Source organism: Triplophysa rosa, linkage group LG24, assembly GCF_024868665.1.
Source record: "Triplophysa rosa linkage group LG24, Trosa_1v2, whole genome shotgun sequence".
Lineage (NCBI taxonomy): Eukaryota > Metazoa > Chordata > Actinopteri > Cypriniformes > Nemacheilidae > Triplophysa > Triplophysa rosa.
In genome coordinates this window covers 5249670-5265735 of record NC_079913.1, presented here as the reverse complement: position 1 = coordinate 5265735, position 16066 = coordinate 5249670, and the positions used below count along the sequence as shown (strand labels likewise).

The 16066-nt window shown below is 38.4% G+C and overlaps 1 protein-coding gene across 1 annotated transcript; it reads right to left on the bottom strand.

Annotated features, from left to right (window-relative positions):
- Nucleotides 1-9237: 9237 nt before the first annotated feature.
- Nucleotides 9238-14481, bottom strand: LOC130547583 (scavenger receptor cysteine-rich type 1 protein M130-like). Its single transcript, XM_057323632.1, has 16 exons — nt 14394-14481; nt 13868-14176; nt 13472-13780; nt 13041-13355; nt 12641-12967; nt 12238-12555; nt 11783-12085; nt 11588-11656; nt 11164-11478; nt 10863-11087; nt 10632-10727; nt 10504-10563; nt 10347-10391; nt 10185-10247; nt 10030-10065; nt 9238-9886 (listed from the first exon to the last, which is right to left on the bottom strand). Exons 1-16 carry the CDS (start codon nt 14449-14451, stop codon nt 9801-9803), a joined length of 2934 nt encoding a protein of 977 aa, XP_057179615.1. The 5' UTR covers nt 14452-14481; the 3' UTR covers nt 9238-9800.
- Between the last annotated feature and the right edge of the window lie 1585 nt (nt 14482-16066).

Sequence of the window (16066 nt, the reverse complement as noted above, 5' to 3'; positions counted from 1 at the left end):
AGGTCTGTGATTATGCTTCAATAGCATCTATTAGCCTGTCAGGTAGTGTTCTTGACTGACTTTCATTGGTTTAGCTATGAAAATAAATTCTCTCCCATGTATAAAATCACCCTGAAAACTCCTTTCTGAATTTGTTTGTCAAATTTCAAGGCAAGGGAAGTCTGCTTAAAGAGACAGCTTCCCAAAAATAACTGTTATCGTGTATTGTCATGGTTTTATTTTTGTAAACCTAAATATAATTTTCCAACAAAGAGATGTTAGATCAGTGTTTTTAAACCGTGTTGCTAGAAGCACACCCAACAGCACTGGTAATGTCCTTCATGTGTCACATCCATTTCAGGTGGAAGGAAGTACTCTAATAATAAGTTAAATCGGGTGTGTTTGACTTGAGGGACATCAAAAATGTGTGCTGATGGTGGGCCTCCATGAAAACAATTTTCATAATAGACATTTCGGTTAACCCTAATATGAAATTAGGGTTAGGTTTGAAAAAAACAGTACGACAACCTCCCCCACGACATCTAAAGAAAGGCACGGGCTGGCTCGTGTTTTTGAAAGTGTTGCTGAATCCGCAGTTTTGCTTATACTTTTCTTGTCCCGGCTGCTCATATCTGTCAAATTCTTCGGGTGTTTCGGCCTTGAACTACTAGGTACCCTCCTCTGGGGCGGCCCACCGTATGGGATCGATCCTCGACGTGCGTCTCATAGCCATCGTCTACCTGACCTGTCCGAATCCACAATTAATATCGGGTATATTCGGGTGTCCCTCGAAATTTGATTATATAGCAAGGGTTAGGGTTGGCGTTTGGACTAACCCTAGTTAGGATTTTCAATTCCACAGCCTCTCCCATGACATCATATTGCAGTTTGGTATCGGAGGCTAAAGAAAAGGAACGGGCTAGTGGATGTTTTTTGAAAGTGTCGCAGAAATCATATCTACCGCACTGTTGCTAACACTGCCATTACTACTGCCAAACTTGTAGCCTTGGCCAAGACTGACCCTCTTGTAATTATTTGATCCCCTCTCCACAGGGGCAAATCCCCAGGGCCCCAGCCTAACTCGCCGTGTCTCTAACCATCTGAGAGCAAATTATTTTAAGAGAACCTCTCAGGTTAAGGATCCCTCCCCAATCAGAAGGGATTTTGAGCGCCCATTTTATAACACCAACCCTTTACTCTTTTACCTTCACCCTTAAACGAATGTAAAACCAAGTCTAATGTCGATAGGTTTACAGCATTGCGGGTTATCTGCCCTAGAGTTACTGACCTTAGGTTTAGTTTTGGGTAGGGCATCTTAAGATTCTGTCCCCAGATCACAAGTCTAGTCCTCCAAGTAAATGTCTAAGGGAAATATTTGAGACACATTTTCAATAGTAGCAAGCCCCAAATTCCATGGTTGTTTTGGCTGTTATCTACTAGACACCCTTCTCTGGGGAGACTAGGGTTAGGGTTAGGGCTGTGTATGAGTAAAATAATTTTTGCACAGTATTCTTACCAGTGTATTTGATTTTTCATTACTGCTGTCATGATCAACATGTGCCAGAGGTGATGCTCTGATGTACGAGTGATGGCATGTTAGGGGTAAATAGTGGACAGTAGGTTTATCTTGCCATTAGAAGGTCGTCACACTATTCCAGTAATGCTTTACATGCATCATGGTTCATATTTCAACTATGGAACTGCAATGAGCTGGTGATATTTTTGCTCAGAACATTATGAATGTGCTTGAAATTGTGGATGGAATAATAAACATGGAGCGACAGGTTCCACCATACAGTAACAGCCCCTCAAAACAATGCATTTGCCTCATACTGTAAATATCACGTCTCTTTCTATAATCATTGGCTAAGAGCTGCCATGTCATTAAGAATTTAATTATTAGAGGACATCACAGTTTTGCTTGCTTATATTCAATACACTTTAGGGTTAGGGTAGGTTAGGGTTAAATCTAGTTCATTTGCTCTGCCTCAACTCAGGTATATTGACTAACATATTTTAGAACATAGTTTAACTTTAATATGGGTTCAGGCCTTTGAATCCATATATCGGTCATCTCTTTATTCACTATAGTTTAACTGTTTTTTCTCTACAGTTTTGAAATGTATTTAAGGGACAGTTCACTCAAAAATAATCGGCCAAAGCTTCATGAAGCTTTTTTTAATTTTGACGTTAGGGGTAGGGATGTGTATGAGTAAAATATTTTTTTAATTAAAAAAATAATAATTTTATTATTAGAGGACATCGCAGTTTTGCATGCTTACTGTATATTCAATACACTTTAGGGTTAGGGTAGGGTTAAGGTTATATCTAGTTCATTTAGGGTGAAAGAATCTCACACCCCAAACGAAGTTCAGGGATGAGTTGTGCACTGTCCATCTCCAGTCTGTAAGAGACCCAGGCATTTAATTTTAAGGTTTGAAAATTGTTTTTCCTCATGAGTCTCAATTTAGGTTTCATGTTTAGAGTTTCGGTTCAAGGGATCCCAATTTTAATTTTATAATTTTTAAAGGAGTCTCCATATATATGTGTTAGGTTCAGAATTTTGTAGGGGTCTCCAAGGTGTTAGGTTAAGACTTTGTTAAAGGTTTCCAGGTGTTGCCATTCTGGTGTTCAGTAGAAATATCAATTTTTATCAGTTGATCTCAACATCCTATTTGGGTGGAGACTTTTTTATAATTAATTTATCTACACCCTTTTTGGGTGGATATCAATTTTAATGTAACTCAACACCGTTTTTCGGTGGAGACATGTCCCACTTTGGGATAATTTTTCTATATTTTAAAACATTCTCATGTGTTGTATATGTGAGTGAGGGTTAGGGTAGGGTTAAAACTAGTTCATTAGGGTTAGGGGAACGAAATACGACAACCTCCCCCTCGGCTTTTGCCGTAGTTTGGTTTAGGAGGCTGAAGAAAAGGCACGGGCCGACGCATGTTTTTTTAAAGTGTCGCAAGACCCCTAATTACCATTGCTTTCACTGTTATTCATACCCGCTGACCGAGACTGGCCACCAACTATATCGAAGTGTTGTAGTTCAGGCAACTCCCCAGGCATGGGCCTGACTCGCCAAGTATCCCCTAGACCCACTGAAAAACTCTATAAAACTCTACACCCGCGTTAAACTGTCCCCCGTAATCGAGAAAGGCAACCAGGACCGTAGTAAATCTGTTTGTACAGGATAGGGTTGTTCCGCCTAGGTTTATTGATATTAGGTGTACAGTTGTTTTATGGTTTCCTGACGTTAGGTTCAGGTTTTGGTTTGGGTAGGGGGGTCTTTAAATCCATGTCCTTGCTATAGTTTAGTCCCTCACTACATCTGAGGGAAATATTGGAGAAACATCCTCAGTAGTAGTGGACCCCAAATTCATTGGGTGTTTCGGCCTTGAACTACTAGACACCCTCGTCTGGGGCAGAGATCCTGGGTGTGTGTCTCATAACCAATCACCTACTCGACCGCTCCGAATCCCACAAATTAGTATTGTTGGGATTTGTATGTCGCTCTAGACCCTTTGATATTACGTGCAACGTTTTTAACGAGATGTTCTTGGACTTCTCAGATCGGCTAATTTGTCTTTCGGCTAAAGGTCCGCCATGACGGCCAGTCATTACTGATACTGCATATCGCCTAGAAATTATTTGCACCATTTTCCTTAAGCTTATTTCTAAAGGATAGTCCGCACCAAACTGGGTAGGGTATCCTGCGAGTGCGATGAAACAATGTGTGTGTGTGTGTGTGTCGTGAGTGGTGATGATAGTCATCGTAATAAGATTAGGTTCCTTTTAAAACCCTCCAACCTTGGGTTAGGGTAGGGTTAGGGTTAAAACTAGTTCATTAGGGTTAGGGTAGGGTTAGGGTTAAAACTAGTTCATTAGGGTTAGGGTAGGGTTAGGGTTAAAACTTCATTTGCTCTGCTTCAATTCAGGTATAAAAAGCCTGCTCTATACAATCCAGTCTATTCAGTCAATTTGTGATTGATAAAATCTAGAGCTGGCTACACTTTGCCTTTAGATGTCCATTTTCACTTTTTTTACTCTTGGGCTTTTATACATAGCATCACATTATGGGAGTAATATAATTTTAACATGTCAAGAATTATCAGTGAGACAAAATAACTCTGGTGCTGTACTTCTAAAACCTTATATCTCCATATTTATTTATTTATTTATTTCATGAATCATTACTATAATTCGTATTAGCCACTCTTTATGTTTGTCAATGGGTTTGTATATTTAATCCAAAATAAGTATTAAAAGTACTTTGACAACACAGTACTTAATCATTCAAAAAGTAGTGTTTTTCCAGTTCCTGAAAAAGAGCAAATTTAGACATCTACGGTTTCGGAAGGACAACAACAATACGCTCCTTTTAAACAGGTTTTACAGAAAAATACATTGATTCATTAAATATATCAACTCTCATCAGTATTATGTTTTACAACATATTTTACCAATAAGGACTGCTCAAAAATCCCCTTCAGTGTCCTTAATGAACATTATGACGTTTGTTGTGTGCAACAAACCATTACTTCTTTACTCCATGGTGGTAAAAGCTCTTACAAAGATGAAACATTGCTGTGCCTAGTTTTCAAGCTACTGACAGAGGTGCCGGCGGTGCATGTGTATTGACATGAAGAACCATAAATAGACATTTTGCCCCTCGGATCCAAGCACGAAAATCATCTTTCATTAGAGCTCTCTTGGCTGATATCTTTTGACACACACTCACATACACAAACTAATGAATAAACAAAACTGCTTCATGTATGTGGATGTTTTTACAGCATCTGGTGTGGAAGAACTTAACTGACCTGCATAAAGCCCACACCTGAACCCCACTAAACTCTATTGAATTGTAATGTTATACGCCAGCCACCCAAGATAAGTGCCTGACCTCGCCGTTGCTCTTGTGTCTAAACAGAAGCAATTCTTCAAACATGTTCCAACATCACGTCAAAAACATTTCCAGATGTGTGAAAGCTGTTATAGCAGCATAAAGAGGGATTAAAGTCAATGGCTCTGAAATTAAATGTTTAACAAGCCCAGTGGGTTGTAGTGTTGGGATTTCTGCATACTTTTGTTTATGTAGTGCACTGTACATCCAATGTATTTATTATACGTCTTATCCAGCTTACTTGATGCTATAAAACTCTGTAGGATTAGTGAGGACATCCACTGCATGTGTTACGACGGCGCAGCTATCACTCTGAAGGCTTAACGCTAATTCCCTGCATTATAAATTCGACTTTGGCTTGCCATCACCTTCTGTTGGTGTCACTAAACATTTTTTTAAATCCCAGTGTTTCACATTTCATCTGGTCTCGGATTAAAAAAAAAGGTTGCTGGTTCTCATTGCCGAGGCTGATGTGCGGCTGCTGTGTTGTAAATCGCTAGCAAGAACGGAAACGTGATGGTGAATTTTAATGGTGACATTCATTACAGTGATCAATGAAGATTAAACCATCTTAGTAAATACAGCCCTATCTCTTTATCATGCAAGCGTCTCTCTTGCCATCTCTAAGATGCACACACTCTCTTGCTCCTCTCATAAGCACATAAACAGGCTATCCATTACATACCTTCAATTCCAAAACGGCTGTTACCTTTAAACGGTTTAACTCACCCAAACATTAAATCAAGTAAATTTCTTAGCAGGCAATAAGCTGCTAAGTAGGAAATGGTTCTGTGAATGAGTGTGCGGACGCCCACCTCTTACACTGTGAGTCATTGACTGTATTGGTTCTTTGAGTCAGTAGGAACCGCCAACCGTGCACAGTTAGATCATTGCCTTGAAAGTTGACTCTCAAGGGCACATACACCAACACACATCATTACATTTGTATTAAAAGACATTTGAATAGACAAGCCTAATTTTACAGCATTCCCAGAGTTTAAATATAGTGTTTCGGCTAATTCATTTAATTCTAACACTACTACTTGGAACTAACTGTACTTTCCATACTCTACAATTAATTTATATTTTCTCACTCTGATCTCAGTTAAATGATGCAAGAAGGGTAACTAAGGTGGTGATTCTGGGCCTTGGAGTACTATTTAGCAAATTCCTATAATATGCCTTAAAGAAAGACTGTACACCACCTGCCACATAATCATCAGGCTTTTAACAGCAGGCAAAACATCTGCGGTCAGAGTTTGAGGCCCATTACGGGAAGGCAATACTCTGCTGTTTGCTCCGAGTGGTGACTGGGCTGGAATGTGAGAATAGGAATCATCGAGGGGATGGTAGATTGATGACCTCATGGTCAGGCTGAAGCTGTTTGATTCCGTCGGCCAAACGCAGGTCCCATCTCAATTTGGTGAGCGGTGAAGATAAGCCTGCCGGTGGTGTGTGCTGAGCCGAACTATCTATCCTGATGCCAATAGACTGTGAGAAACTCAGAGCTGGTGAACTGGAGAAGCGGAGGCGTTAGTTATATCTTGTCTGCATGGTACATCTTAGCATGAGGTGCATACTGTAATAAAAAAATCCTATTTGTGATGGCGCAGCTGCCTCCATTTGCAACATTATGAATTTTTAGAAGCCTGAACGTATGCCTACATCAAAACACTAAACAAGCCTATATGTATGACTGAAGAAGATATTGGACATTAAATACTGAGGGAAGGTTTAAGATATACAGATTTTTAGAGTAAGTTTTATTGTAGACTTGGCCTCAGGTGGTCTCTATGGAAACCCCTGTCTGCTTCAGCAGCCTCTGTAAGAATTTAATAGGTATACCTGCGTTCCCACGGTGACCAGACGGCAGATAAAGCTAGTGTCAGTCACAGCTGTTCCTTCCGAACGCGTCCTTTTATTGCTGGATCGCACTTGTGATTTAATTGCTTGTAAGCAACACTTGACGTTAATACATTATGCAGCTAAAATGTACTGAATACACCAGCTGTAAATGCGACCAAAAGGTGTAAAGCTGTAAACTGTGACCTAACGGTGCCCTAGCTCTGGCTTTCTTTGGTTCATTTTTAGACAGAAACTGGACACATACACAGCAGAGAAGTGAAATGCATTATGTTGGATGTTAATTTGTGTCTTATTTGTTGTTTTTATGCCCAAATTTTTATGATGAAGGCTCAGACAATAAGCTCAGTAGTTTGGATTGACTCAGTAACACGTTTCCATCTAGTGATCAATATGTGAACTGCATTATAAATAGCGTGCATGTAACAACAGCCCAAATGATCACTCAACACCACACTAAAGAAGTTACTTAGACTGACATTCATGAAATTAATGTAAATAACGATGATTTGTTACAAACAAACAAACTTTATAATACATTTCGTATGAAATACATTAGATTAATAACAACAACAAAAACAATATATATATATATATTTTTTAAATGATCTCGTTCATGCTACTGTGAAATTACCAGCTACATGTTGTCTGGACTTATACTACCATGACAAGCAGTAAACAGCAGCAGAATACATATGATACAAGGTCAAGATCTTGATCTTGATAATGTAAGGGGCAGGTGAGTTGAACCTTTGTTGGGATAAATAGATAAACAGTTTTAAATAAATAATTTTCTAACCTTAGATGTCCACCACGTTCATATTCATATCTCTATCTTAAGAAAATGTCTTTGCAATATTTTCAACTAAAATTGGAGAACAGTTTTTCGTATTTTAAAACACAACTCATTTAGATAATGCTCACTGTTCAGTAACAAAGCAAAATTACACAAATAATCAAAAGCATAGTCTCCTACGTTTTTGTTTTGCCTACTTATATTAGGAGTTATTTCCAAAACTCAATGAACTTTTCCCTTTGCCTTGACTTTATTTATCTTACTAATATTTATCACTTTAACTTTACTTATGAATTATTTTGTACAAATCCAAAATATTTATATGAGGTCAATTTACCGTGTCAACTTTTGCTCTTGCTAAACTGCAGCCCTTCCCGTGCGGTAAAAAGGTTTCAGGCCAGGGAATTTGATTTTCCTGTGAAGTCCTTAAACGTTATACATTTAAAATGATTCGATTTAACTACTACAGCCACTGTTTCCTCCATTAAATACTGCGCGCGCAACCAGCCACGCAGCCACGTGTCCTATAAAGGTTCTTAATTGTGTTCTTAATTAAACAATGAATTGTTGATTTAATGGCGTGTATTGCGCATGAGCCCCGTCTGGTGGACACATTGTGTACTGGAAATTAGACAGCTGAAAATATTTTCAGAATCATTCACGTCAATTGACCTATTGGACATAATGAGTTCAGAGGTATTGGCAGACCTGAACAATAGGCCTATAGTTATTTACACTACACATATCTACACACAACCTCTGCATCCTGCTGCTCAAAGCCGGCCAGTACAAGGATAAGAATTGTACAGAAAAAAAACAATTATGGTTTTGCCAGCAGGAGAATAAGATAAGGCAAAAAATGATGATAACAAGCACTTTCAACCCTGGTAGCAAGCTTAAACATCATATGAACTGTAAACTGTAAACGTGTCCCTAAAATCTAATTGGTTGATTTAAATACAATTTAGAAATGTGAATTTAGAAACATTGTTGACCCCAAAACATCTCTAACTTAGCAAAATCAGGAAAGACAATTTTTGGTTAATTTAAATTATCAACAAGCATATACATGACACTCCAGTTTATTTTCAGGTAGCAGCTCCAAAAAGCACAATGTGAAAGAGAAACAATATCGCTAAATCAAGTAATATATATGATTATTAGACCTAAATTGTAATTATTGCCTTCCCTGCAATACGTGTAAAATCCAGTAGATGGCAGTAAATTAAAGAAAGATAATATTAGGCAGGTAGGCATGTTTTTAATTTAATTACCTACAGTCGAATCGTACTTTCCTTTGGTTGTTTACACGAATTTATGTATATGTATTTATTTATGTCCATTTATTTTAAAATAAATAGAAATAGGAAGAACTTTGAAACTATGTAACATACCACACAAACTAAGGTTGGGACAAAGGTATTAACACAATAATGCGTTACTAGAATTTAATAGGAGTAAAGACATACCGTTATATCTTGTAGAACGCATAATACTTATAGAAAATAAGTATCATCATAATGTATCGTAATATCATCATAATATTCAGCAGTTGACTGATTGTGCTAAAATTACAATCTAAAGTTAGCATATATATCAAATAAATTCACATATGACTCAGGCATGCTTTTTTCCTGACTGTATGTGTCTCTGTACAATACATATTTTTTAGAGAAAAGACGGCTCAGCAGATTGTGCAGTGTTAAACCAATAATGCGTTAATTTACATTTACAGTAAATGAGACACATTAAGTTTATTTGTTTTATTATGTCAATTTTTACCTCTGTGACAGATATAGTTACTGATCTCCTTCATTTATACATATGTTTTTTTTAAGATTCCTGGAAAACATATCTGTCACGTAACTCACCACGGACCACATTAGAGGAGGTACAAACAAACAAACAGCATTAATGTTCTTGTAAACACGGGTGATACAAAACAAGGAGTATAACATTGACGAGACAGGACAAAGAACTAAGGCACAGGGGGTATATATCTAGTCCGATGATGAGGGGATCGCTGACAGGTGCGGGAGCGTGGAGGATCGTGGGAAATGAAGTCCATGGAGAAACACGGGGAGAGACAGATGTAAACCGTGACAATAACTAGTCTAATTGGAGTTTATGGTCGTCTTCAGCACCATGGACAGCAACCGGTGCAATTCAGCAGCAATGCGAGCGCGAGTTTCCATTCATGAGGCATTTCAAATATGAAGGCATGGATGTAAATATTTATGGTTTTGCCATTTAAAGGTTACCAGGCAAAAGTATCTTGACACAATTAATATCCAGGAGCCAAGACTCGCATTGGAAGATAAGGTTGACATCCATATCTAGCAAAGAGGGTAAAAGAAATACTAATGATTTAATGTTTTTAATTATTGTGTTCTTAAAAGAAAAAAAAAACAATAATGGTTTTGCCAGCAGGAAAAAACATAAGGCAAAGAAAAGGATTAGTTGCAGAAAGGGTACACACTCTCCACTTCTGTAACTGTCTCAGCTTCCGCAAACACTGATAATAAAAACGAAAAGCAAACAAAAGCAATTCAAAATAATTACAATTATACAACAGTAGTATACAGTAGTCAGTAGATGAATTGTTTTTTTATTAAATCAAATTCGACAACTCACCTCTTACAGCACTGATACTTTGTCCACAAGTGATGGCATCATCATAATTCCCCAGTGTTTCCTCTAAAAATATTTTTTCAGCAGATGCAGTTTGAAATATGTAATATGTTTTATACAAAAGACATGAGTACAAAAACATAAAGACAAACATAAAGCAACTACCTGCTCTCATTGGTTTCCCATCATCATAGGCGTCAGCTGACTCGTCTACAGCAAAATTCAGAGATACACTCAGGTTACCTTATATTTGTTCTCGACATGATCAATTTATTTTTTTAATCTTTATTTTATTATTTCAGTGTGTCATAAAAAATCTTACACTCAAGTCCATTAGTGATGACATCATAGTCATCTGGTGTAGCCTGTTTGACCTTAATGTCTGCATCAGTGAAAATAAAAGATTAAAGTTAATTCAAATAAAAAGAAATGAAGAAAAGGATGCCTCACCTGAGTCACCTCTCTGAGTAAAGTGAGTGTGTCTGTAATTAATCTCTTCATAAATTCCCTCAGTCCCGTGTCTGCTCTTAGAGAGATCTGTGAGTGCTGCAGAGAAAAACAATATGATGTCCCTCCAACATTCAAAACGTTATATATATATATATATAGTATGTATACTGTATATTAGCAGTGCGCAATGAGACAGACCTGTCGTTATATGTGATGCGTGGATGTGTGTACCTCTCCTCATCACTCTGTTGTGTTGAATCAGTATCAGCAGCGGCACTAAGAGCAGTAAGAGCAAAACTCCCAGAACAATCACAACCACTGGAGGAATGAAGAGAGACGCTGCTGGAGGAGTTTGTGCTTGAGTCACTGATGTTGATGGCACTGCTCTCCTGCTAGTCTGAGAAACTGAAGGAGAAGCTGTTGTTGTTGTGGCAGAAGTTGTGGACACAGACAAATCTGTAAATAAAAAAAAAAACATATTAAGAAACTGCTGAAATTATCATCAACTCATCACTCAGTGTTTTTCTCTCACCTGCACAGGTGAGTCTAACATGTTCTTTGTGTGAGCAGTCAGTGTGGTTATTCAGGACGTGAGGACAGTCCCACGGGTGAATCTCTGTCCCTCTGCACTCGACTCTGTTCAGCCACACAACACCTTCACCAGCACCAAACGCTTCATTCCCATCAGCACTCAATGCTGCTCCACAACCCAGCTGCCTGCAGACCACCTGAGCATCTCTGATGTCCCACAGATCATCACAGACTGAACCCCACTCAGAGTTATGATACACCTCCAGCCTCCCAGAACACCTGCCTTTACCTCCACTCAGTCTGAGAGAAAACTGATCTATGTTACACACATTAAACATGAAGAGACTCCTCAATTACCACTTTCCAGCAATTATATCCTTCCTGAGATGTAAACATTAAATACTTGATATCTATTTTAAACTTACTTGAACATTGTCTCTGGTGGGATGTAGAAGAGGTCAGATGACTCCGTGGAGACAAATCACTTTTTTCCTCTGTAATGAGAAACACTGATGTACTTATGAATATGATATTGTTTACATCACTCCATTAAAGTCTTTAAAACACCACTGCACTAAATGTAACTTTTAATTTGCAATAATATTAAAATATAGTCTTACCAAAGCAAGTGATTCTGGCCACCTCGTTATAATAACAGTTATTCAGACCCCATGGTAAAGATGGGCATTGCCACAATGTATTGTCATGTTTTCGACATTTTAAATAATCCAACCAATTTGTAGTTGGCATTAGTCCCACTGAATAACTGGGTTCACTGGCAGATCTTCCACAGTTCAGCTCTTGACAGATCAGACTCGCTGTGTCTCTGTCCATCTGATTTATACAAACATTACCCCAGGATCCATTGTAGAAAACCTCCACATTCCCTTCACAGCCTTCACTTAACCTGATCTCTTTAAACTCTACAATGAGCAGTTGAATCATAAATTAAAAAAAAAGATTTAAAACGAAAGCACATCAGTCACATATACTGTATCATTAACTAAAAGCATGTATTTTAATTGTTTCTTAAATTCCTAAAAGACAATTATCTGCAGCAAAAGAGTGCACTTACCTGAGCACACGACTCCTACATCCTCCTTGTGGTTACAGTCATGATCTCCCCAGACCCGTGAAGAGCAGTTCCACAGAGACGTCTCATTCCCCTCACAGTTCACATCATCCAGCCATATGGGTCCAGAACCAGGACCAAACCAGGCTGGTACTGGCTGATCACTGAGAGCCACTCCACACTGCAGCTGTCTGCACACCACATGAGCATCTTTAACATCCCAGGAGTCATCACACACTGTCCCCCATGAGCCTTTGTGAAAAACCTCCAGCCTCCCTGCACAATCTCCACCAGAACCCACCAACCTGATGGACCTGTGATCTGAGATCAGATAAACAGAGAAAGAAACAGTAAATCCATTTGAACTGTTTAGATGAAAAATTACAGTAAATTTTGTCATTCTGACCAAGGCAGGTGATTGACAGGTGTTGTGTGGAGCTGCAGTTGAGAGTTTGTGGAGAGCTGCTGCAGTTCCTCAGATGATGTTCAGTCCCAGAGCACTTGAAGCTCATCACACACTCATGACTGTGTTCAGCGCTGGATGAAGAGGAGCCAGAGAAGTTCAGCACAGAGCCACAGCCCAGCTGTCTGCAGACCACAGAGGATTCAGTGACACTCCATGAGTCCAGCAGAACTCTCCTCCAGACCTGATCAATGTAAACTTCCAGCTCCCCCTCACATTCTCTCTCTCCAGACAACCTCACTCCACCATCATGAAGAGCCAGAGAGGAATCTGAGAACATATTAGATATTAATTATATGTCTCACATTCTCATCGTGTTATTGAGAGAGTGAAGTTGACTCACTAGAACAAATGACTCCAACATCTTGTTCATGAGAGTATTCAGCTCGACTCCATGAAGAGATTGAACATTGTGAGAGTTGTGTTTCATTCCCCTGACATTCAAACACATCAGCCCAGATTTCACCAGATCCCTCTCCAAACCAGTCCACTCCCACAACAGACACAGCAATCCCACAATTCATCTGTCTGCAGACAACACTGGCAGCTCTCATATTCATGCACCCATCACACACTGTGCCCCACTCTGTGAAATACTGAAGCTCAACTCGACCAGAACAGGAGTCTGAACCATTTACCAGTGTAACCTGTGAGTAACCTGCAAAAGAACTTAAAGCTTATTGAAACCAAATTGAGCAGTGCAAGGCTACAGTAACTGAACTTTAAAAGAAAGTTAAGTTCCGAATATGTAAAAGACGTAAAACATTACTTAACCAGAGCATATAATTCCCACATCATTGTCATGGGAGCATTTTTTAGGTAAGGAGGACGTTGGGCAGAACACAAAGTATGATTCGTTTCCTCTACACTGAATGTCTTGTGTCCACACGGGTCCCTCTCCTTTACCAAAAGCATCTGCTCCCAGCAGCTGTACAGGAACCCCACAGTTCAGCTCTCTACACACAACCTCTGCATCCTGATCATCAAACGCAGCATCACACACTGTACCCCACGTCTTCAGTTGAAGTATCTCTAATCTCCCAGAGCACAGGTGGGATCCATTTACAAGTCTGGGAATGCGGTCTGTGTGTTCACATTACATATTAAATTATTTCCATTAAATTTGCTCCCAAAACACTTAATTGAAAACAACAGATCGAAAGGGTTTACCTGAACAAATAATTCCAGCATCTTCACTATGTTTACAGTTGCCAACACCCCATCCGGATGATCCACAGTTCTTCAGTGTAGACTCTGATCTATTACACTTCACCTCATCCAACCAGATTTGCCCTGATCCTTGTCCAAAGTGAGCGAGGCCAATCGCACGTACCGGTTTGCCACAGCCCAGCTCTTTGCACACCACTGTTGCAGCATCCATATTCCATCCATCATCACACACCGTTCCCCACTGACCATCATGAAAAACCTCCACTCTCCCATTACAAGGTCTGCTGCCACCGACCAGCCTTACACTGCCTGCACACAAGAGAGGAAGATTTGTAATAATATTTTACTTAAAGGTTTTTGCAGTGTATTAGTATAATCTGTATAATTTACAATTTGCATTATATAACTTGATCATATTCACATTTATTGCCACTGTTTAAATGATTAAACTGTATTGGTTAAATCTTAATATTAATATTAAATATATTTGTATAGCTGTTTTGACCATGTGAAGGACAACACTTACCAGCAGTGGATAGTGTGATGATCGTGCTCATAAAAAAGAGGGTCAAACAGCTCTTCATCTTTCTCAGTTTTACAGACACTGTGTTAGATCAACTCGTCAAATGTTTTTTGTCTCTTAACAAATGTCTGAAGAGGGGCCGGGCTGGGGAGTAAAAGGTTGAGTGTCTGAATTGCCTTCTGGCAACTGCCAATCACAGGCGGTTTTACCTTTTTAGGAAGAAGATTTTTTGAGACAAATCAGACACATTTTCTCCATGTGCCTCAGTCTGTGAAAACTGGGTTAAGATCCAAGCTAAGATCTCGGAATCTAATTGCGAGATAACAAGAATCAAAATGTGATTTCAACCATTAATTTCACAATGATTTCATTTTTTCACATGACATTATACTCAGTCAATATTAAAGATATCAAGATTATATTTTTACAGAATGCTGTTTACATTATGTATTATACATTATGATTTTATGTAGAAAACAGGAAATCACAAAAAAATGACTAGCTGGGTTTTCAAGGGTCAAATATATGAAGAGAACATCAACAGTGATGAATGAGACTCCGCCTCCTCAACAAAACAGAACCACACACATTAACCAATGTCTGTCACCTGCACAGAAGAGATACAAGCTTTGATAACTAACTGCTACACGCACTGATAACAACACTGCCATATGACATTTAACCATAAATTTCAAGTAAAAAGAAACTGTAAAAAAGTGCACAAATCTACAAACACAGGCTAACCAGGACCACTGGCCGTCTTAATACTGAGAAACATAGAGTAAGGATTAGTGGTACACATTAGCTTATAGAAACTAGTTGGGTATATAGCTTTTCTACATGACAAAAGACATTGCTTGTACGTGAAGAAGCAAGTTTAAACACTGCAGCTTTATGCAAAAGACTGTAAAAATGGTTATAAATAAGTAAAATCCCACAAAGAAAATCAGAGGAAGCCTTTTTAAAATATCTTGTTTACCTTATTTTATTGGCATAAAACTATAAATGATAAAATGTATAGACCATTTTGCAAGATGTAAACCTTTTTTAAATCTTACATATACTAAATAACCAAATAAAAATATGAATTAAACATTTCGATTTGGTTAATGTTCTTTTGCTTGTATTCTGTTCAAACGTTTGTGTAGTGTTAGAAAACTGAAACAGGAAGATCTGTTTATGTCTTCCAAAGCGGTCTATAGAAATAATGTAAAAAATAATACAAATATTATTATTATAAAATGAGTGTTTAATTCATTGTATTATATTAGAACTGATGCACAGGATTCCTCCTCAAGTTAGAAAGCTGCCAACATCTCACAAGTTACAGGAAACTGCATAAAGGGGAAGGAAATATTTCAGTTAAAGCATCAAAGCTCCACACCTGCACAGATAAGTACTGATAACTAACTGCCTTCTTTTCACCATATGTTTTCTGTGTTCTCTATGTGTCTAATTTTGCCTATGTATAATTATCAAAACATCTTGTTCATTTTATACATATATTTCACCGATTTTTTTTCTTACAGCAATAAAAAGCAGAATTATGGTCAGCCTGACCATGACTATTTAACAATGCAATGCATTGTTCATTCAAAAGATGGCAGCAAACCGAAATATTTAAATGAGGTCTTTTACAATAGGTGGCATTGTTTTGATGTTGAACATTGTTTTGG